At 42.1% G+C, this 26,276-nt stretch overlaps 1 protein-coding gene across 4 annotated transcripts in view; it reads right to left on the minus strand.

The window, feature by feature from the left end:
* The window catches only part of LAMP2 (lysosomal associated membrane protein 2), a 39,050-nt gene extending 13,034 nt beyond the window's left edge, over positions 1-26,016 (minus strand). For 2 of the 4 annotated variants that reach the window (XR_011998088.1, XM_026017916.2), the window contains exons 1-8: positions 25,692-25,960; positions 14,847-14,965; positions 13,982-14,195; positions 9,655-9,813; positions 8,115-8,302; positions 6,821-6,943; positions 2,710-2,773; positions 2,029-2,193 (exon numbers count right to left, since the gene is read on the minus strand). Coding sequence is in view for 3 of the 4 variants with exons in the window: in XM_026017916.2 (XP_025873701.1) it covers positions 2,029-2,193; positions 2,710-2,773; positions 6,821-6,943; positions 8,115-8,302; positions 9,655-9,813; positions 13,982-14,195; positions 14,847-14,965; positions 25,692-25,755 (1,096 nt within the window). In the remaining variant the exon portion in view is untranslated. Of the gene's footprint in view, positions 1-2,028; positions 2,194-2,709; positions 2,774-6,820; positions 6,944-8,114; positions 8,303-9,654; positions 9,814-13,981; positions 14,196-14,846; positions 14,966-25,691 lie in introns of all 4 variants that reach the window. The other 2 variants (XM_026017918.2, XM_026017917.2) reach the window with 2 other exon arrangements.
* Positions 26,017-26,276: the final 260 nt, after the last annotated feature.

A 26,276-nucleotide genomic window follows, 5' to 3' on the forward strand; every position in this document is an offset into this window, starting at 1 on the left:
TCTAATCCATTTATACATAGCCAGGTTAGCCTCTTAGTTCTAGAGTGATGTCTTTTGGGAAACTGAGAACAGATGAGAAAGGTTTAATCATGGGATTAGAACCATGCTGGCTCTGGAATCTTTTAGAGCAGAAAACAAACTATAGCTTGGAGGCCAAATCTGGCCCAAGAGCTAAAAGTGGTTTTTCCACATTTTTAAATGGCCAAAAAAACCCACAAAAAAGGAAGAGATTTTTGTGACACATGAGCATTGTATGAAATTCAAATTTCAGCATCCATAAATAAAGTTCTATTGGAACCCAGCCACACTCATTTACTTATTGCCTCTGGCTATTTACATGCTACAACAGGAGGCTGAAGAGTGGTGTCAGAGCCCATGTGGTCTCCAAACCTAAAACACTTACTGTCCATGCCTTCCAAATACACTCTGTGGATCCTTGACCTAGAGTATGTGATCTTAGCAGCTACAGAAGTCAAGAAACTGGGACCTCTTAACTAATTTGCATATGTTTACTACATTTATCAACCTGGTCAGGGCTGGCAGCCCACAAGGGGCGAGCTTTTCTATTTCAGAGAGTAGTCCGATCCAGTAAAATCCATTCAACACTCTTTTCCCTTACTACAAGTCTACTCCCTCCTCCCTGTACAGTCAAATACTAGCGGTATGTTGAATCTGTAGGTACCCACGGTCAAGAACCTAGCTCCACAAATAGATGACATGTTCATTACCAGTATTAAATGTTGTATACTCCTTTGGGTACCATTTTGAATTCAAAATACATAAAAAGCAAAGTTTCAAATTCGAGAAAGAATGCAGCTCGTCTCTATTTCAGCTGACTAGATAAACAGACTCGAGCTGGTATCACGCTGCAAATGATTTTCAATTCTAAACACAAATCTGGACCTAAAATTAGGGTAATAATGTAGGGGAGCTTGATAAAGACTCAAAAATAAAACTATGAGAGGATCAAAATAATTATAGTACATAAGCAAAACTAACAAAAGGGAAAATGAATTCCTGAAAAAAAATTTCTAAGTGTGATTAACCTCTCTAGTCACAAGAATGGTAGGGAGAAGATCCCAACTTATTTTGGCCTAACCCAAGTCAGGCCAGGGATCCAGCACCACTGCAAAAGTGGTTGAGTGGCTCATGGCATACTGACTTTTAAACACAGCTACCACATTTCCTTCCAAACCACAGAATTAATTGTTAAAAAGGATGTGGATGGTTTGAATAGCTCTGCTCAGCAGAGCTGTGATCCACAAACCCCCAATTTTAAGTCATCAGTTTCAAAGGACAAGTCAATTAAGGAATTTTATGTACTTTTTTACCTATGTGCAGATTTTAATCTCATAATGCCAAATTGAACAGTACTGATCAGAATCTGATTCTGAGCCAGTAAGGGAAATACATCTTTCATATTTGTATAAACAATGAGCCCTCCACAAAAGGTTTCACTAAAAATCTGACAAATACCGCCATTAGCCCTGAGTCGATCTTCCAGAAAGCCTCTCACCTTGGCATATGCTTTTAAAACTCTCCAAATCATTTTGGAGGCCAAAACACTGTTCATGGTATTTGAGGCTTTGCTAACCGTAATCTTTTGTCTTAACAAAATAAGACCAAACTGCTTTCATTCGCGTATGAAAATATTTCCAATAAGAAGATGGCCCCAAGAAAATAGATCCTAGCTGCTCAAAGATCCTTCCCACAAACTAAAAACTGGCAGAGAGTGTCTCTACCTTAAGTAAGGCTTGCTGACAGCTTCCATCAATTTTTAGTTTTAAGAACTTGGCTGCAAATGGGTTTCAGGTCCACACACAAAAAAAATCTACTTTGAGCAAAATGATGAGCCAAATACGGAGTTTACAGAACTTGCTCAAGGCCATGCGAACTCTCCAACAGAGTCACAAGAGGTGAATTCATATTTCTCTATTTCACTGCTTAAATTTCCATGAGTCAAAGGAAAAGCCACCTATTAGTCAACATAAGAACATAAATTATTAATAAAACTTGCTCAGTTCTTACCTGTAGAATATTTTCCTTCCATCACATTGAAAGGCTGAACCCTTAGATCAAAGGTATTTATCTGAAATGCTCCAGACACTGAAACAGTCTGCTCTTTGTTGCACATATAAGAACTTCCCAGGGGGGCATCCCAGTAGCTCAGATTGTTGTTTGCAATGCTGAAAACTTTAAAGAAAACAAAGATGTTAGGAACTTCTTTCTTTTTTTTTTTTTTTAAGTAGGCCCTACACGCAAGGTGGGGCTCAAGCCCTTGACCCAGAGACCAAGGGTTCCATGCTCTACCACTTGAACCAGTCAGGTGCCTGTTAGCAACTTTATTCTATGAACATAAGAAATGGGACAGTCCTCAGAATTTTTCAGTGAAGTATGGAAGCTTGGGGTACAGAGTCTACCAAAAAAAGCAATTCTTACGATCACTAGGTTTCCTATCTTTCTATAGATGTTTCTGTAGTCTAAAAATCAGTCACATCCTTAATTATCCACCCTATTTGAAAACGAGGGAGACTAAAAAGATAAAACACTATAGTTCTCAGTTATTGATTTTCAATTGTGGTCAAAGCACAATTTTCACACAGACTCCTCTGTTCCATTAAATAAGGCACTATTTGGTAACAAAACAACTATGGTTTCTATTCCTTCAGTGTAACCCACTCTTTTCCCCAAGGCCGATGCTTTGCTTACCAGAGCCATTAACCAAGTACATGCTGACATTCACTTCCTTCAGATAGAATCGATTTTCATTTTTCTGTTAGAAAAAGAGCTTCCAGTTAATCAACACATCACAACTGTCTACAGGTCTAGTTAATATCTACAGATGAAAGGCAATCTAATACTATTACTCAGAAGATAAAACCACGGATGAGACCCGGACCAGCTAGGTAAAATGTAACAGAATCCTTTTCCCTTTGCGTTTTGTTTCCAATTTTTGGACCCAGGGGTAGTCACGGGTTCTTCGACACTCAACGATCCATCCCCTCATCCATCCCCTCGTTTTAGGTCTCCTGCCACTTGCTGAGCCCCCGCCTCCTCCCGCCTGGATCATGACTAGTCTCCTAACTGGACTCCATCCCTGCCTTTCAGCCTTTCCAGCTGGGAGCTTCCCTTTGCCACTATGCTCTCTGTGAAGCACGCATCTGGTCAGCCAGTCATTCTAATGATGTTAGTGCTTAGCATGGACAAGGCAACATATCTGCATGCTCCAGGGAGCTAGCCGAGTGAACCAGATGTGGATCCTGCTCCCACCATGTTTGCAATCTGCCACGGAAGATAAGATAACTACACAAAGAAATAACCATATTGCGGGGATCCCTGGGGGCCTCAGCGGTTTGGCGCCTGCCATTGGCTCGGGGCTTGATCAAGTCCCGCATCAGGCCCCCAGCATGGAGCCTGCTTCTCTCTCTGCCTGTGTCTCTGCCTCTCTCTCCCTCTCTCTCTCTCTCTCTCTCTCTCTCTGTGTCTCTCATGAATAAATAAATAAAATCTTTTTAAAAAAAGAAATAACCATATTGCAAAAACAGACGGCGATAGATTATAAAAATTAAAAGGAGATAGGTGGACTTCCAAGTAGGGGAGAAGGCAAGTGATATGAGCTTAGGGATGCACCATTTTTTTAATCTAAAGATTTTATTTATCTATTAATGAAAGAGAGAGAGAGAGGCAGAGACACAGGCAGAGGGAGAAGCAGGTTCCACGCAGAGAGCCTGACGCGGGACTCGATCCCGGGTCTCCAGGATCACGCCCTGAGCTGAGGGTGGCGCTAAACTGCTGAGCCACCGGGGCTGCCCAGGATGCACCATTTGAACTGGGCAGAATTCAATTAGGAAACCAGCAAAAGAGGGTATCTGGGAAGGCAAGGGCACGAGTGAAGGTAGCCAGAAAGGAAGCACCATCGCAAGCATGCTAGCATTTGAAAATGTACTCAGAGCTAAGCGATGTTCTTAAAACTTTACATGTGGGGCCTCATCGAATAATTGTAACACCCCATTCTGCGACACGGTGATCGAAGTAGGGTGACATGGAGTGATTTTCCCCAAGGCCATATGGTTAGTGTCAGGGAAGTGGGATTTGAACCCCAGAAGTCTGGCTGAAGAACCTGTACACTGGCTGCTACTATGCTCTCCTACCTCACTGAAAGGGCACAGGGTAAGGGAAGCATGGGATGCATGGAAAGAGAAAGAAGTAAACATAACGCCAGATACGCAAGTTCCGCTGCGTGGGGGGAGGCAGTGGGGGAGGGGGGACTTAAAACACCCTGCCGTGAAATTTAGATGTTGGTGAAACAGAACTGCTAAAACTTTCTGAGGAGGAGTCGTGCTTCAGGAAGATTAAACGGATGCAGAAGAACGTTGTGGGTGGGGGGGAGAGTTGAGGGAGGAGAAGAGGAGGAAGAACCAATGTGGGAGGCTGAACAATCCAGGTAAGAGGTCACGCAGGCTGGACTCAGGGCAAAGGCAGTGAGGAATGAAATTGGAGGGGATAGGGCGCCTGGGTGACTTCATCGGTTAAGTCCCAGAGTCCTGGGATCAAGCCCACATTGAACTCCCTGCTCAGTGGGGAGTCTTCTTCTCCCTCTCCCTCTGCCTGCTGCTCCCCCTGCTTGTGCTCACGCCCTCTCAAATAAAACCTTTGAAAAAAAAAGGAAAGAAAATGGAGAGGGGGACAGATGCAGAGAGAACTATCAGGAAGAAGCACAAAGGAAGACTTGACCACTTCATCACATCTCTCTGTCCCTGAGGCCATGTCTTGGCTCAGCATTCAAGGCTCCCCACAATTTATCCCAACTGCTTTTCCATAACCTCTTTTTTGCTAAACATGCCACATGCCTCATTCTCCTAGCTGGTCTTGACTGTGTTCCTTTGTCCAGAAATAACCTGTCCTTTTCCGCTTACTCCCCTTAGCTCCATGGGTACAAATCTGACCCATCCTTGAAAGTCCAGTTCAAATGTCATCTCTTCCGTTAAACCTTCCTGACTCTCCTCCACCCAGAATTAACCACTGCCTCTTCTATACTCCCACAGACTTTGTGTTTTCTTCTGGTCTATCACTCATCCAACCTAGAATGCAACTTCCACAGCACTCTAATTGCCCACAGGATCCGGCTCAAAAGCCTTAGCATAGCATTCAAGGCCTTCCCCAAAATGGCCATTAATTGTGTATTTCTATCTTTACCACTAAACCGTGGGCTCCTTATTAAAACAGGCCTTCTTCTTTGAATCCCACCATTGTATCCTGTACATGGCACACTGAAATTCAATAAATTCTCCTTAAAAGGGTCTATTGGGACAGGGTTAAAGATAGGCCGCAGTGAAGTCTGGTGGTATTACAAGGGTTTCTTGACTCTTCAAAGTGCCTGTAGTGCAGTTAAAATGTCACTGTTTTTTTTTTTTTTAATGTCACTGTTTTGAACTGCATTCTAAAATAGTCTGTTGGGGAAATTAAATATTGTAATTATTAAATATTTCCCAATAAGAGTCAGAAGAAATCATGTTTCCTTTAGGACCTGACCACAGCTAGAAAGATCAAACTCAATCATTCCAAAGAGAAGGAATCTAGAATCTTCCTTTCTTCATTCTTATTTATAGTACAATCCCGATGAGATGACTTTAAAAGAGAATATGTCTGGGGAGGCCTGCTCCTACCACATTGAAGAGGACGAGCCTGAGCAGACATTTTTAATACTCATCCTCTGGTCATATATGTACTGTAACAGAGGAATGATTTCCACACTGGTGAAGGGAAGACTCTTACAAACCTTTCTGAAATATAATTGCCCAATATAACCCTCAATTTCACCACATATATTCCATAGAGAAAAAAGGCTTTAGACTGAAGATACCAAGTTCAGAATTGAAACAAATACCACATACCTAAATTTTTATGTATCAGATGTGGAGAGTGTTTCCCCATCCCTAGTAGAGTCATCTGATTTAAAAGCAGAACTATTTGTTAATCAATCTACCTAAACAATCAGTCTTAGTTGGAGAACTGCTGACAGTTTAAGATTTTCCCTCACTCACACCTGTGCCCTCTTTCCCACACACCCCCCTCAAAAATTGTGAGGGTACTAACTGCTTCTGAAAAGGTAGAAATAAAAGTCCTCAGGGATGAATTTATGCTAGCAAGAAGTAGAGCACGTATGCTAAGCCTTCTGTTTAGGGTTCAGCCCCTGATACAAACATGAACAAAAACTCGAATGCTGCCATTATAAACTATCCTGATTTAATTAACTTATGCATGTTAAGTACTTACACAGAGCCTTATAGATGGCATGTACTCAATAAATGTTAACTATTATTATTACTGATGCTAAGACAAACAGCATAGCCTCCAAAAAAACCTCAGATATTAGAATACACAAACACAAGTTTCCTAACCAATAACAGAGAAAAATATTCTGGAAATTACTTTTTATCTTTTATAATATACATAAATATTTCTACTTTATTATTAAATATTTCTATATGGGATACATGAGAGAGGGTTTTTTTTTTTTTTTTTTTTTTGGTGTGGGCTAATTCTTGCTCCTACCCTGAAGTCTATATAATGGAAGAATAGTGACTTTTGATGATCATGAACATGAATACAAAAGTCTACCTCACAGACCACTGAGGTGACTCTGAGGGATTAAGTGGGATCGATGGACTACACTTTATAATTAAGTAGTGCTGAAATGGAAAATAGGGCTAAACATGCTCTACAGACACTCCCCCCCACACCCCCCCCCCAGAGCCATTTAGACTTTCAGATGTTTCAAAGCAAAATGGACCTAATCTTAAAGAAATCTGTTACTCACCACAGCAAAGACAAAGTCAAGGTACTTTATGTTGCTGCTGTTCAGTCTAAGCAGGGCAGTCTGTGGCTGGCAGCTCCCAGTGAAGTCAGTTGTATTGGGGTTGATGTTAATAACCGAAGCTACCTTTAGCGGAGAAGAGGGAGAAAGGTACAGCTCAACCATACAAGTCCATGGCAAAACCTTTATACCCTAATAAGCAGCCTCAGTGTAGCAAAAGAAATCCTGTTGTCTGAATACTTTATGGTGTCTTACTTTCAAACGAAGTTGGCCCAGGCCATCAAGCTATGACTCCAACAACTTAAAAAAAAAGAAAGAAAAGAAAAACAAGATAGAAGCTTCCTCGATAATGAGTCAAATGAAAAGACACATTTTTATGGAGCACAAGAGCCATCTATCTAGCTTGTTTAAGTCGCAAGACTCTGGAAATGGGATTTGTTGGTCAGCACGCCCCCTATAGCCTCCGTGGAACACTGCAACCAGAAGTGCCCTCCCCTACTTGAGCATTTCTACCATCTGAGTCATCGTGGAGTTGGAGAAACAGCTGCGCTTTCCCAGCACATCAACCTACACTGTGTTTCAGATACAAATGAGGAGTTATATTTTAAACTGACTAGAATTAAAAATCGACTGTACACCGATCTATTGATGGTAAATTGAATCTAAACCCCAAAGAATCCTTGAAAGGGCTAGGTTTCCTGCTGGCCAAGACAACACCTTGACAGTGACATTAACTCTTTGTGGTTACAGTAACTCCAAATTAATCAGACCTCAACAAGTCAACATCAAACCTCCATTTAAAACAGAATCAGGGGACACCTGGGTGGCTCAGCAGATAAGTGTCTGCCTTGGACTCAGGTCGTGATCCCAGGATCAAGTCTTGCATTGGGCTCCCCAGAGGGAGCCTGCTTCTCCCTCTGCCTATGTCTCTGCCTCTCTCTGTCTCTCATGAATAAATAAAATCTTTAAAATAATAAATACATACATACATAATCAGTCTAGGGGTGCCTAGGTGGCTCAGTTGGTTAAGCATCTGCCTTCAGCTCAGGTCATGAGGGTCCTAGGATTGAGGCCCCGTGTTGGGCTCTGGCTCAGCAAGGAGTCTGCTTCTCTGCCCTTCCCCCTGCTCATGCACACATGCTCCCTCTCTCCCTCTCTCTCTCTCTAATAAATAAATTTCAAAAAATCTTTAAGGCAGAATCAGTCTAATAACACTACTCTTGGGCCAGAGGTAGGATATACCATATGTGAAAGGAGATATGAGAAGAACTCATCAATTAAAAACAGACAACTATACCTTATCGTGAGTGATGTTCAGCTGCAGCCCCATGGTAGCCAGAAGACAAGTACCATTGCTATTATTAACCGAGTAGGATCCCACCTCTGGTTTTTCCTTTGGAGTGGGTGTTGTAGTAGGGGATGGTGTGGTGGTGGAGATCGTGGGCACCACAGTGGTTGAAGTTTTATCTTTTTCACACAGAAACTCTAAAGAAACAAACGAAAGACAAAATAAACTAACTGGCCTTTTTCTTAATCCATAATGCCAGGAAAGAGCAAACTATTTCTTACAATAGAAGTCCAAAAGGTTTTATTAGGGGAATGAGGCAGAAGTTCATTCCCAAACTGCAGCTTCAGATGCCAACAATCTGTAAGAGTTATGACACACCAGACACTGCATACAAACGCTTTATCTACTTTATACTTTATTTACCACACACTCATTTCTTCAGACCCCAAGGTCCCTTTATGCCCAAAGAATAAAGAATGTCACCTGCCTCTGATGTGAAAATAAGAAATTTAAGTATGAAAACATTTCACCCCTACCTAGGCCTGCCCTCTTCTTTCACACACACAACCACTATAAGGATAGAGAGGATTTATGAGAAAAAAGTTTAAAAATCATTAAAGGGGGGGCAGCCCAGGTGGCACAGTGGTTTAGCGCCGCCTGAAGCCTGGGGTGTGATCCTGGAGGCTCGAGATCCGGTCCCACGTCAGGCTCCCTGCATGAAGCCTGCTTCTCCCTCTGTCTGTGTCTCTGCAACTCTCTTTCTGTGTGTCTCTATGAATAAATAAAATCTTAAAAAAAAATCATTAAAGGGGGCAGCCACGGTGGCTCAGCGGTTTAGCGCCACCTTCAGCCCAGGGCGTGACTGGAGTTCTGGGATCAAGTCCCATGTAGGGCCCCCTGCATGGAGCCTGATTCTCCCTCTGCCTGTGTCTGTGCCTCTCTCTGTGTCTCTCATGAATAAATAAAATCCTTAAAAAAATCACTAAAGGGTGTGAATACAAATGAACCTTTTATTTGTATCACCCCTACAACAAATCAGAGGCATTTCAACCTCTTCTTAGGAAGCGTTGGTCGTTTTTCAGAGCTGGTAAATGAGAATTATGATACTTCAATAAAGTCACATAGAAGTGATAAAAACAGTTTATACAATTCAAGATTTGAACACAAAAACTTCATTCCTGAGCCAAGGTCTTGGATCGTCAAAATCTAAAGTGCTGATGATCAAGCTATTTGAGGATTTATTCAAAGATTAGGTTTAATCAGCTGAAAACACTACAGGTCCAGCATTTGTAAAAAAAAAAAAAAAACACAAAACAAACAAACAAAAAAACAAAACCACCCATCGCACAACATGCACATCATCAACTTATAATTGCAAGTTCTGCAAGAACAAGAACTGTTGTTATTTACAAAAATGTTATAGTCCAGTGTAAGCTACAAACAAGTCTTAGTATAGAAATGCTTTCGGATAACAATTTCAATCAAAGCCGGCTAAGTATATACTCTAATCTTAAATTCAGATCCAAATATATATACTTTAAGTACTCACCTTTAGTGCTCACTGTACCATTCTGGACAAAAGCTTGTACGTGAACATCCCAATAGTACTGGACAACACCATTCTTTTCTAAAGTTGATAAACTATTGCATCTAAAGATGTTGTTCAAAGGAATTCTGAATCCCACGAGGTCATGGACAGTCAAAATTCCTATAAAACAAGATTAACACTAGCTGTTTCCAAGGTAGGAGAAAAGCGATCACATAACTCTATTTGTAGATCTTCTTCTCGTCCTGCCTGCCTGCCTCACCTCGTCCTTAAGTGATAATGGACATGGCATGTTCAGGAAATGACAAATTCACTGGGGCCGAAACACAAGGAGAAAGAGGAAAGATGTGACGGGGGTCAGGAAGGAAAGACGAGCTGCAGGTGGCCACATGTTGAAGCAAACTGGAGGAGCTGAGGGCAGGTCAGGTTTTATTTTGTTAGTCGTGAAAAGTTAGCTTCAGTTTTTAAAGCTGGAAATAAATAACACACATATAATTTATTCTAAGGGAGATGGCAAAATTGTAGGGGCCAGGCAGGGGAAAGGACTCTAAAGGAAAGTCATTTAAGATGGGAAGTAAAAAACTTAAAAAATTAAAAAGACAGGAAGTAGTTAGAAGGCTGCTGCTCTGGTTAAGGTAAAAGGTGAGGGGTTTGCCTAAATTAAGGTAATACAGAGCAAAGAGGCCACACTGAAAACATAGCTAAGGTCCAATCAACAGGACTTTGTGACCAAAGGAGGAAGAAAGATGGATTCATCAGGGACTTCATAGTAAATTCTTATTTTTGTGCTACTATCTCAGAGGCAGTTACAATTACTATAAGGAGCTTTTAGAACTCCTTCCTGGATAGCATTTAAAGACTGTTCCATTTCAGGAAATCTTCAGAATATGAAAGTGTGAAAGGAATAAGTTACAGCCATCCCATACGGAGTTTTATTATAATGCCTGTGGGGATGCTTCAAGACTAGGCTCACAATTATCCACCCAAATGGCTTAGTTTCTTTTGAAGAAGCAACAAGGAAGAAAGGTATGCAAGGTCCTTAATAGAGGCTGCCTTCAGGGCCTCTCCATCATGCAGCAAGGCAGCCAATTAACGCTGTCTTGGCACCCCCTAATGGCCAAAGGAAAAATACAATTTTTAAACCAACACACTAGAACATTTTTCCCCAAAACTGTTTCTGTTAACATTAAGCGAATGGGTATCTGAACTGTCTTATATAGACAGACCTCAAAAACAATCTATAGACATACTGGAGTTATACTATGAAATGATAATTTTTTAAACAATGTATTATTCATGAACATGTACATATTAGTCAAAGGTAAACAGGTGGATAGGAAATTCCTATGAGTGGCTGCCTCTAGGGAGGCACAGAGGAAGATGGCTCCGGGGAGTGAGTACAAAGGAAACCTCAAATGTATCTTAAGCTTTTACTTCTCTAAATAAATAAAAAGATGAGGCAAATATGAAAAAATGGCATTTATAAACTCTGGGTAACTGATACAGGTATATCTATCATATTCTTCTCTGTACTTTTCTGTATTTTAATCATGAAAAAATTTTAAGAAAACAGCAACTTCAAAGTTGCTTCAATTCTCAGATGCCTAAAAATAAAACACTAAATTATTTCAAAAACAACAGTCCATTTAAGGAGACCATGTTAAATTCCAAATAGCTTCACATATCTTATTACATAGATGCTAGTAATAAAAAAAATTGCATCCTCCCCTTGTTTAAAATAAAAAGGAGGGAAGCTAACTGTTAAGAGTCCATAGTTTTTCCATTCAAATCTGTCAGATTTGTCCTTTTACTACCACCCCCTTGATCTAGGCACTCAATTACATCATCCCTTGGTTACTAGAACAGCCTCTTAAAGCTGGCATCTCTGCCTGCAGTCTCCTCACTTCCAAATTAATCCTCCAGAACATCCTTTACAAACTACTGTCTCTGCTTTTGTTAGGTCATGCTCCTACTGAAAAATCTAAAATGGTTCCCCAGTGCCTACCCCATCAAGTTAAATGCCTCTCCCTGGCTTCCAAGGCTCCCTATAATTTAGACCCACCAGGCCCAGCCAACTTGATTTTCCTTCTGCTACATGCACAGCCTCTATCTGAATCAGGCAGCTCTCCAGCTACTGCTGCGGTACTATGCTTCCCCCTGCTGGAAATCCTCTGCTCCAATTCTCCGCTTGACTCAAATTAGACCATTAGCTGAGCTTCAACATCTTTCTCGACAACAAGATCTCTCACTCCTTCCACACACACTGACCTCTTCCTTCTCTCTGCTGCTAAGCAGACCACTTGGGAGGACACATTTGTATCAGGTTCAAACAGATGGGCTCAGGAAATATACAGCATCTGCAAAATTGACTCTCAACCCTGAGGGGGGGGCGGTGTCTACGGCCTCTCTCATGTTGCCACTCCCCAAACAAAACCACAAACAAATCACACTGCTCTCAATGCTTTCTACTTTGGCATCTCACCTAGAAAGCCAAATTTGCTTTGTCTCCCAAACTAGTTTTAAAACTCCTCACTTGAAGGTGAGGGAGCAAATCCTATACTAATTATAGAAGACAATGCAGGGCACAAGGCTAAATATAGAAAGCAACCCATAACGGACTTGCTTTAGTTATCCTCTCAAACTAAGAGGTTAGGAAAGAGAAAGCTAGGATTGATTTCCAAGTCTGAGTCCACATTACCCCCCAAGTTTTACATGAGCTCATTCACTTCTGGGTCCTGGACATACATATCATCTTTGGATATCCATACATCCAAATGAGTCATTTATCCCAGGTCTTACAACCGAAGCCAATCTGCCTGTGTTTCTGGGGTCAGAATGAAATACTATCTACCTGTGAAAAATGCTAAGCTACTACAAACCCCATGTTAACCCAAATCACAAGAGAAGGGAAAGGAGAATTATATCCTGGATAAAATTGAAATCTCCACTATCTGTGCACCTTCAAAATTTTAGTACTAAAAAAAAAATCTAGTACATGTTTCAGCTCTAAGATGGACAAGAACACCTTATTGCTGATGCTTTTCCAAGTTTGATTTGACGTGAAATTGTCTCAAAATAGCAACAAATGTTGACTTCAGTCATTTTGCCTTTAATCATTTACTCTTCAGTCCAAATCCTATCTAAATGGTAAAAAGAGGTACGCATGGGTGGCTCAGTGGTTGAGCATCTGCCTTTGGCTTAGGGCATGATCCCAGAGTCCCAGGATTGAGCCCTTTGCATGGAGCCTGCTTCTCCTCCCTCTGCCTATGTCTCTGCCTCTCTCTCTGTGTCTCTCATGAATAAATAAAATAAAATATAAATAAATAAATAAATAAATAAATAAATAAATAAATAGTAAAAAGATTGAAGATGAAGTGTTTCTGCTGATGTACGGTTACTGAACATGTACAGACTTAATTTTTTTAAAGATTTTATTTATTTATTCCTGAGAGACACACAGAGAGAGAAAGAGAGAGAGAGAGGCAGAGACACAGGCAGAGGGAGAAGCAGGCTCCATGCAGGGAGCCTAATGTGGGACTCGATCCCGGGACTCCAGGATCACGCCCCTGGGCTGAAGGCAGGTGCTCAACCGCTGAGCCACCCAGGGATCCTCCGTGTACAGGCTTAAAATAGCTATCAGTAAAGGATTTTCTCATTCATTCAACATTTGTTGATACCCACTACTGGATGAAATAAATAATAATAGTGAAGTGCACGAACTCTGTAGCTTAACAGACTTTTTAGTTCAAACACCAGCTCGCCCACTTGCTGGCTATGTGACCTCTAGGAAAGTCATTTAATTTCATCAAGCCTCATTCCCTTTACCTGTAAAGTAGAAATAATATCTACCTCCCAAGCTTGCTGTTATGGACTAAGATGCAGCTAGACACACACTTTGGGTACTCCATAGTACAAAGTAAAGCACTCAAACAATGACAGCAAGTATCATCACTGTGTTGAACACTGCTATACATGGGGTAGGGGTGGGAAATACAAAGACATGAACTTTCCATTCTAGTTAGACAGCCATGCATACAGATGATATTTAAATTACCTACATTTTTATTATTAACATAGAACAAGAGAGGGGCACCTGGGTGGCATGGCTGGTTGAGTATCTGACTCTTGGTTTCAGCTCCGGTCATGATCTCAGGTCATGATATTGAGCCCCATGTTGGGCTCCATGCTCAGCGGGGAGTCTGCTTGGGTCTTCTTCTCTCTCCCTCTGCCCTTTCCCTCTGTCCTCTCACTCTCTCTCTCTCTCAAATAAATAAATTAAATCTTTTTTTAAAAAAGAGCATGAGAACATAAATTTAATTCTTAAATTTACCTTTTTCTTTAGCATCAGGAAATGTTGCATTATCACTGAGGTTGTAGGAAAATGAGATGTTGTCAATTAAGTAAGCCGACTCCTTCTTCGTAAACTTCACAGTCCAGGAAAAACCAGATCCGAATTGTACCACTATTTTGGGATTGTTCTGGTCATTCCCACAAACGCTTCCATTATAGGTTGCAGTGCTAAAGTCTGAAATGGTTGCAGTTTTCTAAAACAAAAAGAAGTTTGGGGTAAATAACACACAGTAATGAGCACCAAACATTTATACAGGATGTGCCAATTTAGTCTCCATCACATGAGCCCCCATGGCCAGGTTGCCCTTTGCCTGGCCTGTTGTGTAAACCAGTCCCAGATTTTTCACCTATATACCAGTCCTCTGGACAAATTCATCTATGTCTAAAAGGAAAAGGGAAAGTGGCCTGAACTTCTGTTCTTGATTGGTTTTTAAATCAGGTTATAAGCAGGCAGGACCTTAAATAAAAGAAAATAAGAAGGCAATAGGATTGAGAGGACACCCCCTCTCAAAAAGGAGATTTTAACAGCAAACTATTAAAAATGGGAAAGCTCTGACATTAGTACATGTTAAAGCATTTACAGATGTAGTTAGACCTGAACGCCACAGTCTTCGGATCACTTGCCCTTAATCAACTGCAAGAACTCCAAAGAACCTATGAAATAAAATATTCCTTCCAACACTAAACAGAATACCTTCAAGTATATATGTTTTTTAAAAACCCACGGAATTTAAGTGTTAAGCAAGTCAGTTAACATGAAATCTCATTTACATAAATGTATACAAAGGATAAAGGGTAGAACTGAGTTCCTACTATAAAACTCAAAGGAAAAGGAAAACACTTACAAAATTTTTGCTTGTAGTGTTATACTGTATTGTGAAATTCATCTGCCATTTTGCATAAAGGCAAGTGGCTTTTTCTGAGTCTGTCACATTAACTTCCAATGCATAAGATGAGACAGCTCCTAGATTAAAAAGAATAAGACTGTAAAATTGTACCACAAAAACATATCTAAAATAAAAACAAACTCTATCCAACACTGAAGTTTAACCAGCTTTAAAATGAAACAAAATACTTTGAATATATATGGTATCTTGGTGATGGTTTTTCTTTGTCTTTTGAGTAGAATCCTATTGATAAAGTTAGCATTACTCCTTCCAGAAGGAATGGCCACCTGACCTAGGATGCTTATGCAATGGCACAGACCAGTGACATTTGCCTTTTGCCTCCTAATAGTCATATCCACATTCGTCTGCACCTTGCCAGTTTTGTCTTAGGAAATTATAGTTTGCTGTTGGGACTTTTGTTTTTAAGGTAAATGGGTTTAAGGGGGAGCTTGGGAGAGGTGTTAAACTGTCTCTCTCATTTGCAATAAGGATGGAACTAGAAGGTATTATGCTGAGTGAAATAAGTCAGTCAGAGAAAGACAATCATATGATTTCACTCATATGTGGAATTTAAGAAACAAAACAGATGAACATAGGGGAAGGGAGAGAGAAAAAAAATAAGACAAAATCAGAGAGGGAGACAAACCATAAGAGACTTATAACTGTAGGAAACAGGCAGCATCTCCCTTCAGCTCATGTGGTGATCCCTGGGCCCTGGGATCGAGTCCTACATCAGACTCCCCACGGGGAAATGCTTCTCCCTCTGCCTGTGTCTCTGCTTCTCTGTGTCTCTCATGAATAAATAAATAAAATCTTAAAAAGAAATAACTGTAGGAAACAAACTGAGGGCTGCTGGAGGGGAGTGGGATGGGATATGGGGTAACTGGGTGATGGAATGAGCACTGGGTGTGAAAGGCAACTGATGAATCACTAAATTCTACCCCTGAAACTAATAATACCCAATATGTTAATTGATTTTAAATAAATTTCTTTAAAAATCAAAACTAAAAACCAAAAAAACAAACCTCTCTCAAACCAGCCAGTGGAACTTCCTCTGCCAAAATAATGATAGATCACGTGTTCTATGGTCTTGTTGCTTTCAATCCTGCCACAAGCTACGTGACCTATGACACACGGATGTCTTGGCAAACTATTTTATTCTGAGGTGAAGATGTGGGATCGCTCTTTGTAAGCATCTGTACCACGTGACCAAAAGAACAGAGTTTCATTTCAAAGGTTGTTAGGTCCATAAGCAAAAGGTTAATTTTTTATAGATGTGACATTCATCACTTTGTTTTACTTTAAAATCCAACTGATTAGGAAGGCTGATGAACCTTTTGACATGGACTCAAAGTCAACTTCCTCTGTTCTCAACCTGCTACCTCTTCAGGGGCAGAGAAACCTTATGGGGACAGAAAAGCCTTGGGACTTTTGAGCTAACTTGGCTCTGATCTACACTAGGCTAAACACAGGGACACTGCCATTATACCGAAGAGCCCAAGGACTCAAAGTACTATGTGCCAGCAAACACAGCAGCAGCATAAATGACAGGCAACCATTTAAGGATTTTCTTCACTGTCTCACACATTACCCAAGGGGCAAGGTGTTTCCTGTTAAGACAGATGTATATCCTTTAATGATATCTGAGCAATCCAGCACCATCTACAAGTAAGGACATGCTGTGGACCATAGAGCATAAAGTCCTAAGAGGAATACCAAGAAGGCGTCCCTCAGCAACAGCTTTCAAGTTGTACACAAAAGCCGATCGTTGTGATGCTCCAGAGACCAGGCTGCCTCTCAAGCCTGAGTATTATGCTAAAGCTTGTGGTTACTGAGTGCCTAAACATACTGGTTAAGACTTGACCTCGTGAGGCTTAAGTAGGTTTCATAGCCGGTCTTTGCTCAGTACACTATGGAAGGGAGGAGCTGTCACCCCTGACCCAAGGCTACCCTTGCTGTAGGACTGAGAACTCTGGCTCCTAATTTTTCCAATCAATTGGAGGCCTGTTTTTTTTTTTAAGATTTTATTTATTTATTCATGAGCGAGACAGAGAGAGAGGCAGAGACACAGGCAGAGGGAGAAGCCTCAGGTCGTGATCCTCTGCCTCAGGATCATGACCTGAGTGAGTCAAAGGCAGACGCTCAGCCACTGAGCCACTCAGGCGTCCCTGGAGGCCTGCTTTTTATATATTCTCTCTCTGTCTCATTTAAAGTCCCTAGCTTTAACATATCCTCCTTGTAGCCAAAGGATTCAAAACTGCTAGAAATAACCGAGAAAAGCCTTGCGAGTGTTATTCATTTACTTGCCAAAGACACTGATGCAACAGAAAGAAAATGGTGTAAAGCGGTAATAGCAGCAGCATGTACCTGCGTGGGAGACCTCAAACCCCACGAAGCAGAAGGCACAAGTTGCAGTTCAAATTCACCACTACATTAAATTCAAGATTGGCCAGCTACCAACCTAAAAAATGAGAACTGAGAAGTGCCCTGAGGGCTCCAGCACTTTCAATTCCAGTGCCTTCCCAGCCTTTCTCCCGGTGAGAGCTATTCCTTTCACAGAGCTTCCTTCTCTCCACCTCTCCCCACGGCCCAGGGACCACTTTCACTCAGTCTCTATCACCTCAAACTCAACAACTGCAACACTAAAATTCACTCGTCTACTTCCTCTACATCAGTCCTCTTCTTGGCATCTCTAAGCTCTAAAGGAAAGGCAGGACCAAGTAGAGTCAGTCAGGCTCAAAAGTTTGGGAATGAAGCTTCCACTCCATTCCCTTCATGAAGTCCTATTGATTTTTTTCCTCTTCGAGGCCTCTCTTAAACCTTTGCCTTTGCCTTTTATTTCCATTCCCAACCTACCACCCTACCCCTAAATTACTACAGACGCCTCCTAGCTGTCCCTAGAAATGCTCCCTGATTAATGGTCCTTAAATATCTCTTCCTATCAGGACACTTGTTCAGATACTTTTATTAGCTCCCCAACTCCCATATTAAATTTAAACTCTACCACCTGACTTTCAAAGCAATCCTTCATCTCATCCCACCCTATTCCTTCAACTTCTCTCAAACCATTTTCCCAGAACACACCCTTTAATCTGGTTAAACTTGTTCCACTGGACCCAAATGCCATGCTCTACTCAACCTCTACCCTTAGGCGTCTACTGTCCCTAACATTTGAAATTTACTTTTTTTCTACTGACCTAAATGTTCACTTCAGGAAGGACTTCCTTCTCTTTTTGGCTGCCCCCAAATCTGAAACACCAACATCCTCTGCCCCACGCCACTGACCCTGCCTTTCCCTAATAATTTCTGGCAGATCAGGGTAAAAGCTGAAAATGTCAGCTACTCGCTTTCCCAACCTTCCTTGCAGCAAGGATGGGCACCTGTGCTAGGCTTCGCCTAACAGAGGCATCCACCCCAGATTTTAGATAGGAGGGCAGCGGAATGGAGCCAGGAATGGAACTGTCACCCTCAGGTGGAAGTCACCACAGTGGGATCAAGGACTCGGGCCACAAGGCCAGCCAGCAGGCTGGTGGCAGTGGCCAGTAGTGCTTGAACTGCAGTTTAATGCTTGGTGGTGTTAGTGTGGTTCAGTGGCGTGACTGGGGAAACTGGGACCAGGCTTTGAGATACACCAGCCCGGAGCTCTGGTAATTGTGTTACCTGATAACACATTTTTTCATACAGTACGGAAAAGTATACACTAACACATGGAAGGGAAAAGTGCATCTGACCTTAAGCATACAGATCAAAGAGTTTTCACAAGCTAAATCTACTCTACTGATCTATGGGAGATCATATATGGCATGTGGATAGTTTCCAGTGTGGTCCTATTACAAACGGGCACATTGGCGAACACATGTGGATGTGTCTCCATTGGGAGTATATCTAGGAGCGGAATGGTGGGAAGCCTATGCATAAGCTCTGATACCTTTCTAGCAAGTTCCCCTTTTCTGCTTAAAAATCAATCAGATTTTATCTCTGGTGCTTACAATTAAGAACCTGGACTGATAAGCTAACTCATTTTTCAGCAGCCAATTTCTCCACCGAGATTTCCTTACCTGTAAAAGCCTCAAGGAGCAAAAAAAAAAAAAAAAAAAAAAAAGCCTCAAGGAGCAATCATACATGTGCATACCCCCCACCCTTCTGTGTATTTTATACTATCTGAAATTATTCAGCTATTTTATGCCTGTTGTGCCTGTAAATCCTGACTCCTGTATCGTCACAAGCTCTAAAACAGCAGTTTTCAACTGTAACTTCACAACAAACTGCTGTGTCATGGTAAATTATGGTATACAGCTGATAATTCGTTAGCTAATAAAAAAAAGGAACCGAGTCTGTGAATGATTGATATATATGGATTCAAGATTCCCTTTTGATAATGTCCGCCACTCATCTGAATTCCAAAATTCTCCCTTACCAACAGATGATCTTATCTATGCCACAGCCCCAAGGAGTGTGCCTTTTATATGAATGTCATCCATCAGGGGTGCCATGGTTGGGGAGACTGCATCTATTACTTGTCTTCCATCTCCTATCATTCCTAATCTTGCAGAGTACATCTTAGTCTCTCAATAAGTACTGACTGAGCCTATCAAGGTAAAAATATCCTGCAGGAAGGACCTGAAATATAGCTTATGCTAATTACAAAAAGCCAATGTTTTAGCTCCTCCAAATCATGAATCTAACCTATTGGTCTTCTGGATACACCCTCAACCCCCAAGTCAGTTTTCGCCTCAATAAATTTTGAGATGAATTTCAAGCTAGGAAAGATCTATTTCCCCATAAAGCATGTTGACAGCTAAAACGTCTACACTTATTATATGCTAAAAAGTCTCCAGCAAACCATTTCCATCCTTATTGCTGTATTTGATTTTAGCATAGCTAAACTGTTTTTGTTTAAAGGTCTCTATGACATTAAAAAAAGAAAAATAGGGATTCTTGGGTGGCTCAGCGGTTTCGCGCCTGCCTTTGGCCCAGGGCGTGATCCTGGAGTCCCAGGATCGAGTCCCACATCGGGCTCCTGGCATGGAGCCTGCTTCTCCCTCTGTCTGTGTCTCTGCCTCTCTCTCTCTCTCTCTCTCTGTCATGAATAAATAAATAAAATATTTTTAAAAAGTTAAAAAAAACACAGCTGTGTCAACTATACTCAAATAAAAAAATAATTACATTTAATTAAATGTTTAAAAAAAACCCACACAGCTGAACATATCCTAGAAGTGTATAATTATAGAGCTGAGCGTTTATTCTCCAAAGAAAAAAAGGCATGCCTCAAAAATCAACTTTCTCAAATTTAATTATCCTCTCAATATTATTTCCAAAAAATTCGTTTATACGTTCTTTTAGAATTCACAATTTAGTTCTCCAAGTAGGAGATGCGGCAAAAAGTGGGTAGGTTTTTACAAGTCTATCTGACTGGAAGTGTACTTGAAAGATTTGCAAACATTTGCAAACGAAAGGGGGGTGGGGTGGGAACATAATACTAGTGGTAAAACAAAACCAATGAGAAACAATGATCTAAGAAGCAATATAATGAGGCGATTAAGAGGCCCATCCCTGGCAGTGAAAAGCTAGAATTCAAATCAAGTCAGTCCAATTTACTAGCTGTGAGACTCTAGGCAAGTTATCCTGGCTAAGAATTGGAGTATTTCTCGAACAAGTTCTTCGAAAGCATGCAAGACCTTCACAGCTAAGATAACTTTGTCAAGCAAGTTAGATATCCCAGCTTACAAGCTTCCCTCCTAGTAAATATAGCACCTAAAGGAATCCTTCCCAAATTTTAGTGGTATGTTTGTTTACTTTCATCATATTAAACTATGAACTCCTAAACTCAAACTCATCAGTTCAGAATGATGTTGGGCAAAGCATTAAAAAACAACAACAACAACAACAACAACAACATGGGGTGCCTGGGTGGTTCAGTGGTTAAGCCTCTGCCTTTGGCTCCAGTGCATGATCCCAGGATCCTGGGATCCAGTCCCGCATGGGGCTCCCCGTGGGGAGCCTGTGTCTCTGCCTGTCTCTCTCGTGAATAAATAAATAAAATCTTTAAATAAATAAATAAAGTTTTTTTTAAAGCACATGACATAGGCATACAAGTACCTATTTATTCTTTCTTTTCTGTTCGTAGGTTTAATAAATCAGATAAACTGTTCCTCATTTACAAGTCCTCATTTATGCTTCCTAATATAGGTACAACCACCCCGTTCAGTTGCTGATACTCTCAATTTCTGGTAAATCTCTTTTAAAAAGAAAAGTAATGAAATGATTCTAAGCTACAAAATAATTTATTTTTAAGACCAGAGAGTGGGTAAGGAAGTAAGATTCAACACTATTCAACTAATGGAAAATGCTTATTGCTGAGTGAGTGGTGTTTGGCAGACCTCCAGATTCTTTTGCAATGCACAGCAAGATACCAACAAGTACTTATAAAGTACACTTTTGGATCTGAGGCGATCTCTGATCACTTTAATATGAAATTATGATGGGAATGCTTTTGTCACTACAGGAGGAAGAGAAGTCTTCCTGTACCAAGGATCACTTAAGTCAGCTACAGTGCTGTGAAATAATTGTTGATCACAAATTCCACTCAAGGAGATAGGGGAAGAAAGCTGCACTCCTGGGAAATATCTGAAGATCTAAAATCCTATCAGATGTGATAACCAAAGACTAATGGACAAATAATAAGCCTATCCTTTCAAGTATCTCTATTACAGCTAAAAATAATTTTAGCAGAACCTTGAAAAGAAGTTACCCGTTTAAGGAAAGGTTACAGAAAGATCTCATGCTTACTTTCTCTTTTAGATCACCTCCAAAAGGAGAGAGATTGGTTTTTATGAAACTCTTACTCTCTTTCTCACCAAGGACTTCCTAGTTCTCCATGCTAACCTACCCTACTGTGGAGGTGTATCTGAAGGGGTACGAGTAAGATACTAGCATTATTATATGGGATTATACATCAGTTAATTGGCTTATAATTATCTGTACAGCTTAGCACCGATCTTGAAGTCCTCAATCCAAAGACACAAAAAATTTCTTGCAAAACGTAATTTAAGGTTCACAGAAGACAAAGGAGACCAAGCGGGTCTAATTTACAGTCATATCCCCAGTGCCCACCAATGAATACCCTCAACAAAAATGTACTGAGGGTTGATCGTTGTACCAGGTGCTGTGCTAAGTGGGCAATGGGAAATAACAGTGCATAAGATAGTCTTTGCTCTCAGACACTAGTGCCATAGGGGAGTCTTAACTGGCAATAGAATTTTTTAAAAGAGTTGAAAACAGGCTAGCCTAATAACCCAAGAGTTTGGGAACAAGATTTACTCCTATTCTCCAGATGGTCACCTGGCTGGCCCTCCTTGCAATGCTCGGGTCTCTGCTCACCAGGCAATCGATAAACATCTGCGGGAGGGAGAGCTTCCTACCAGTAAAGTACATACTCAGGATATTTATAGGAGGTTTCTCCCACCCAGAAAGGCATCAACCCAGGGACGACTCGGTGGCTCAGCGGTTGAGCATCTGCCTTCAGCTCAGGGCGTGATCCCGGAATCCAGATCGGGTCTCCCATATCAGGTTCCCCGCGGGGAGCCTGCCTCTCCCTCTGCCTGTGTCTCTGCCTCTCTCTGTGTGTCTCTCATGAATAAATAAATAAATCTTAAAAAAAAAAAGAAAAGCATCAACCCTATAAAAACCAGAAGTCAAACTAGTTGTAAAAATCAATAGCCACAGAATTCTGAAATCTATGATGTCACAAAGAAAAAAACACTTAGACGATGATGCTAGGAAATGGTTTTTATCCACTACTCTCTTTATAATGCATCTGTAGAGCTTTGGAAAATTCGTATCGCTTTTCTTCAGAAAGTTCTCTAGTCAGTTATAATTCATTCAAATGAGGAGCATGACTTCATCTCTGTGAAAAGGACCAATACATAACTCCTAAGAACTCTTTCCTATACTTGCCCTAAAGTAGCTATTTTTAAAAAATTTCCGTGGAGCTAGGATAGTTATAAAGTTACAAAGTGAAACTGGCACAGCTTGAGCACTCAAGCTAATAAGACTATAAATCCAGGACAGATCCCTCTTCACTGGTACCCAGAACAGCAGCACAAGATTCACAACAGGTACTTTACAAATATTTATTGAGTTTTTAAAAACCTATTCTTGGTATTTTGATATATGAAAAGTAACGTGCCAACCCCACCAGGCAACTGAAGACCAGCTGGATTCTTAAGAGAGAAAACCACATGGAAGGAGCCTGAGTTCCACACTGAACTAACAACTGTCAGGAAAAGCAGCCCTGGAGAAGAGAAGATTTCTATTTCACTGATACCTTCTAAAAATCTAATCTAGGTACATTATGAACTTTTACTCCCCCCAAACCCTGTTCTAAACCTGGAAGTGGAGGAAATCGATCTTGGAACTCTTCCAAGAAGATGAATCTAGTTAGTCCAGATCAATAAATGGCAAACTAGCAGATGAGCTGACGGGTTCTTTCATGTGCTTCTTTCTGCCTGTTTATTTTCTGCAATGAGCAAGCATAGCTTTTGTAAAAACAAAACAAAAAAGCTTTCATAAAAAAAGAAACAACAAAAAAATCTAATGACACGAAAGCCAACAAGTAGGACAACTATTATTTTTTTTCACTTTCTCTAAACAATAACCGGGTTGTGTTTGTGCAGATTCAATTGGCAGTGAACTACTGATTAACAGATGTGTTGGTCAGATGAGTTCTAGCCACTGATAAGGTGCTTTTCGTTGTAAACAATCCTCTCTTAGGGTCGCTGGCCCCTCAGTAAGTGCCTGGCAGCAGTGTTAACAACAGCTTCGAACTGTGTTTGAGCAAAGTCTCCATGGCTTCCTTTCAGAAGGGCTACAGGGGTGTCTCCTGCCCTATGTGCACAGCTGCACTAGATTGAGGAGTCTGAAACATCTGGTGTCAGGACCCTTTACTCTCTTATTCACATTGGTTTACGTGCGTTATATCTGTCGGTATTTGCCATATTCGAAATAAAAAAATGAGAAATGACTAAAATACAACATCAGAGCCATCAGAGTGGTGGTGATGTCATCACACATTGTGTAGCCTCTGGAAAACTCCACTGTACACTGGTGAGAGTGTGAGTGAAACAAATAACTTCTTAGTATTATTTTAGAAATAAGTTTTTATCTGACAGGTACCTCCTCAAAAAGATCCTTGAGAAGCACTAGATTAGATCATCAAGAACCCACCCTTCCAGCACTATCACTCTGGGACAAGATTGCTCAACTCTAGCACTCCTGACATTTCGAGGTGTAAAATTCTTTGTTGGGGGATGGGGGCACTATGCTATGCCCTGTAGGATGTTTAGCAGCATCCCCAGCCTCTACCCGCTAGATGCCAAAAGCAATCCCCTGTTGCGACAACCAAAAATGTCTCCAGATAGTGCCAAATGTTCCCTGTTTGAGAATCCACTATTTTAGGGTGCTGATTTTATTCTACTGAAATGAGAATTACAGACTGTGTACCTCTCACTGCCCTTTCGGACCCTTAATAAGGCTACTCCCTCCCTCCACCACCACCCCCACCACCTGGGTTTGTTCCCCCTTTCTTTTATTTGGTCACAAACAGCAAGCTGGTGGATAGCAACAAGCACAGGATGAATCAGGTCAGGAAGAGACACTCTGGTCAAAGTTCACCTTTCAGGCATTACAGCCCTCAGGGACCCAGTGATCTTTGGGGGAGGGGGATAATACAATCAGCCAACATTCATCCAGTCATTCTTATGACTTGGTAACAACCCAGTCTTTGGCAAGTCACCTATCCTCCTCCTCCAAAAAAGAAGTAAAAGGCCAGTTGTGTCACTGAGAAGAAAACGAGCTTCTGAAGGCAAAGAGGCAGTATACACGACTCAATACTCCACCCCCAAAACCGCACATCTGGGAGGCCCTCCCAGCTGAAATACCCGGTTTTTTTTTTTTTAAGGCTTTAAGTTGGTTTGCCTGTCTGTTCTTAATCAGTATCTGGCTGGGAGGAAGTAGCAAAACTGGTAGAAAAGCGACATCTTCAACACCTCCAAGTCAGATCACTCCCCGCCAAAATTCCCCCTCATCCCTTTAGTCTCCAGAGGTTAGGTCCAAGTTTTCTCGCCTGGAAATTGCCCCGGGGTCACCTTAGGTCCCTACCCCTCAAAACTCCCAACCACCACTCAAATCCGGCAGCGTTCCTCATCTCTCTCATCACCCTTCCTACACGGCCTCAAATTTCCACCCACACAACGCCCCCCGGCCCTCTCACTGTCCCCCAGACTCTACGGTCATAAGCGCCCCTAACTCCCCACCATTCCCCCAAGGCTCTGCGCGCAGGCGAAGGCGGTTCCCTTCCCTCCCCAATTTTCGCTCCCACCCCATAGTTTTCCACCATCTTCAAAACTCTACCCTGATCCTAAGAAACCAGGAGTCTCCCAATGGTCTCTGCCACCCCAGAATCGCCCGTACCTCCCTCCTAGACTCACTCCTTAGTCTCTTCCCCAAGTTACTCTTCCTCCCCAGGGCTGCTCCACTCCCCACTCTTCCCCCACCTACTCCCTGGGCGCCCACCCGTCTGGCTTGCCCCGTCCCCCTCTCACGGGCCCTTCTTCCCAGCCATCTCTCGATCAGGCCTTCCGTAGGTCACGGCTCGCCTCCCCGGGCCAAGCGCCGCCGCCCAGGGTGAGCCGCGCGGCCTCCCCCACGCTCCCTTCCCCCGGACCAGGCTTGCGGCCTGTGGCCTTCGCACTGGGCTCCCCGGGCCCAGGCTGACGGACGGAGCAGGAGGGCCCGACAACTCACCCAGGACAAGGCAGAGCAGAACGAGCCCCGAGCCCGGAGCCGGGGACAGGCGGAAGCACACCATGATTCCGCCAAGCGGGGGGGCGGCGGCGGGGCGGGAGGGGGCGGTGGCAACAGCACAGCAACACCCGGGAAGGGGCTCGCCGAAACCGGGCGGGAGGACCGCGGACCACCGAGCGCGGCACTGCAAACGCCAGGACGCGCGGCTTCGGTGCGGGTCATAAGACTAGGGGCGGGGCCCTTTCTTGCGCTTAGCCAATCGCCTCGCTGGAAAGCGGCGAGAGGGGAGGTGATGTAGGAGTCGGTGGGCGGGGCGACCACGCCCTGGCTTTTTGGTTCACAGTCCTTCTGCGCCCAAGAGATATGTGCGGACGGCTCTTTCTAAGGCTTAATAAGAGAGAGGATTAACTTTTCGGGGGGTGTAGGTAGTAGAGTTTATTTCAGTTCCAACTCATTGAGGAAGAAGAGAATAATTTTGCTGGATTAAAAAGATTAAATAAATAAAATCTTTAAAAAAAAAAAAAAAGGGATCCCTGGGTGGCGCAGCGGTTTGGCGCCTGCCTTTGGCCCAGGGCGCGATCCTGG

The sequence above is a fragment of the Vulpes vulpes genome, chromosome X (assembly GCF_048418805.1).
Source record: "Vulpes vulpes isolate BD-2025 chromosome X, VulVul3, whole genome shotgun sequence".
NCBI lineage: Eukaryota > Metazoa > Chordata > Mammalia > Carnivora > Canidae > Vulpes > Vulpes vulpes.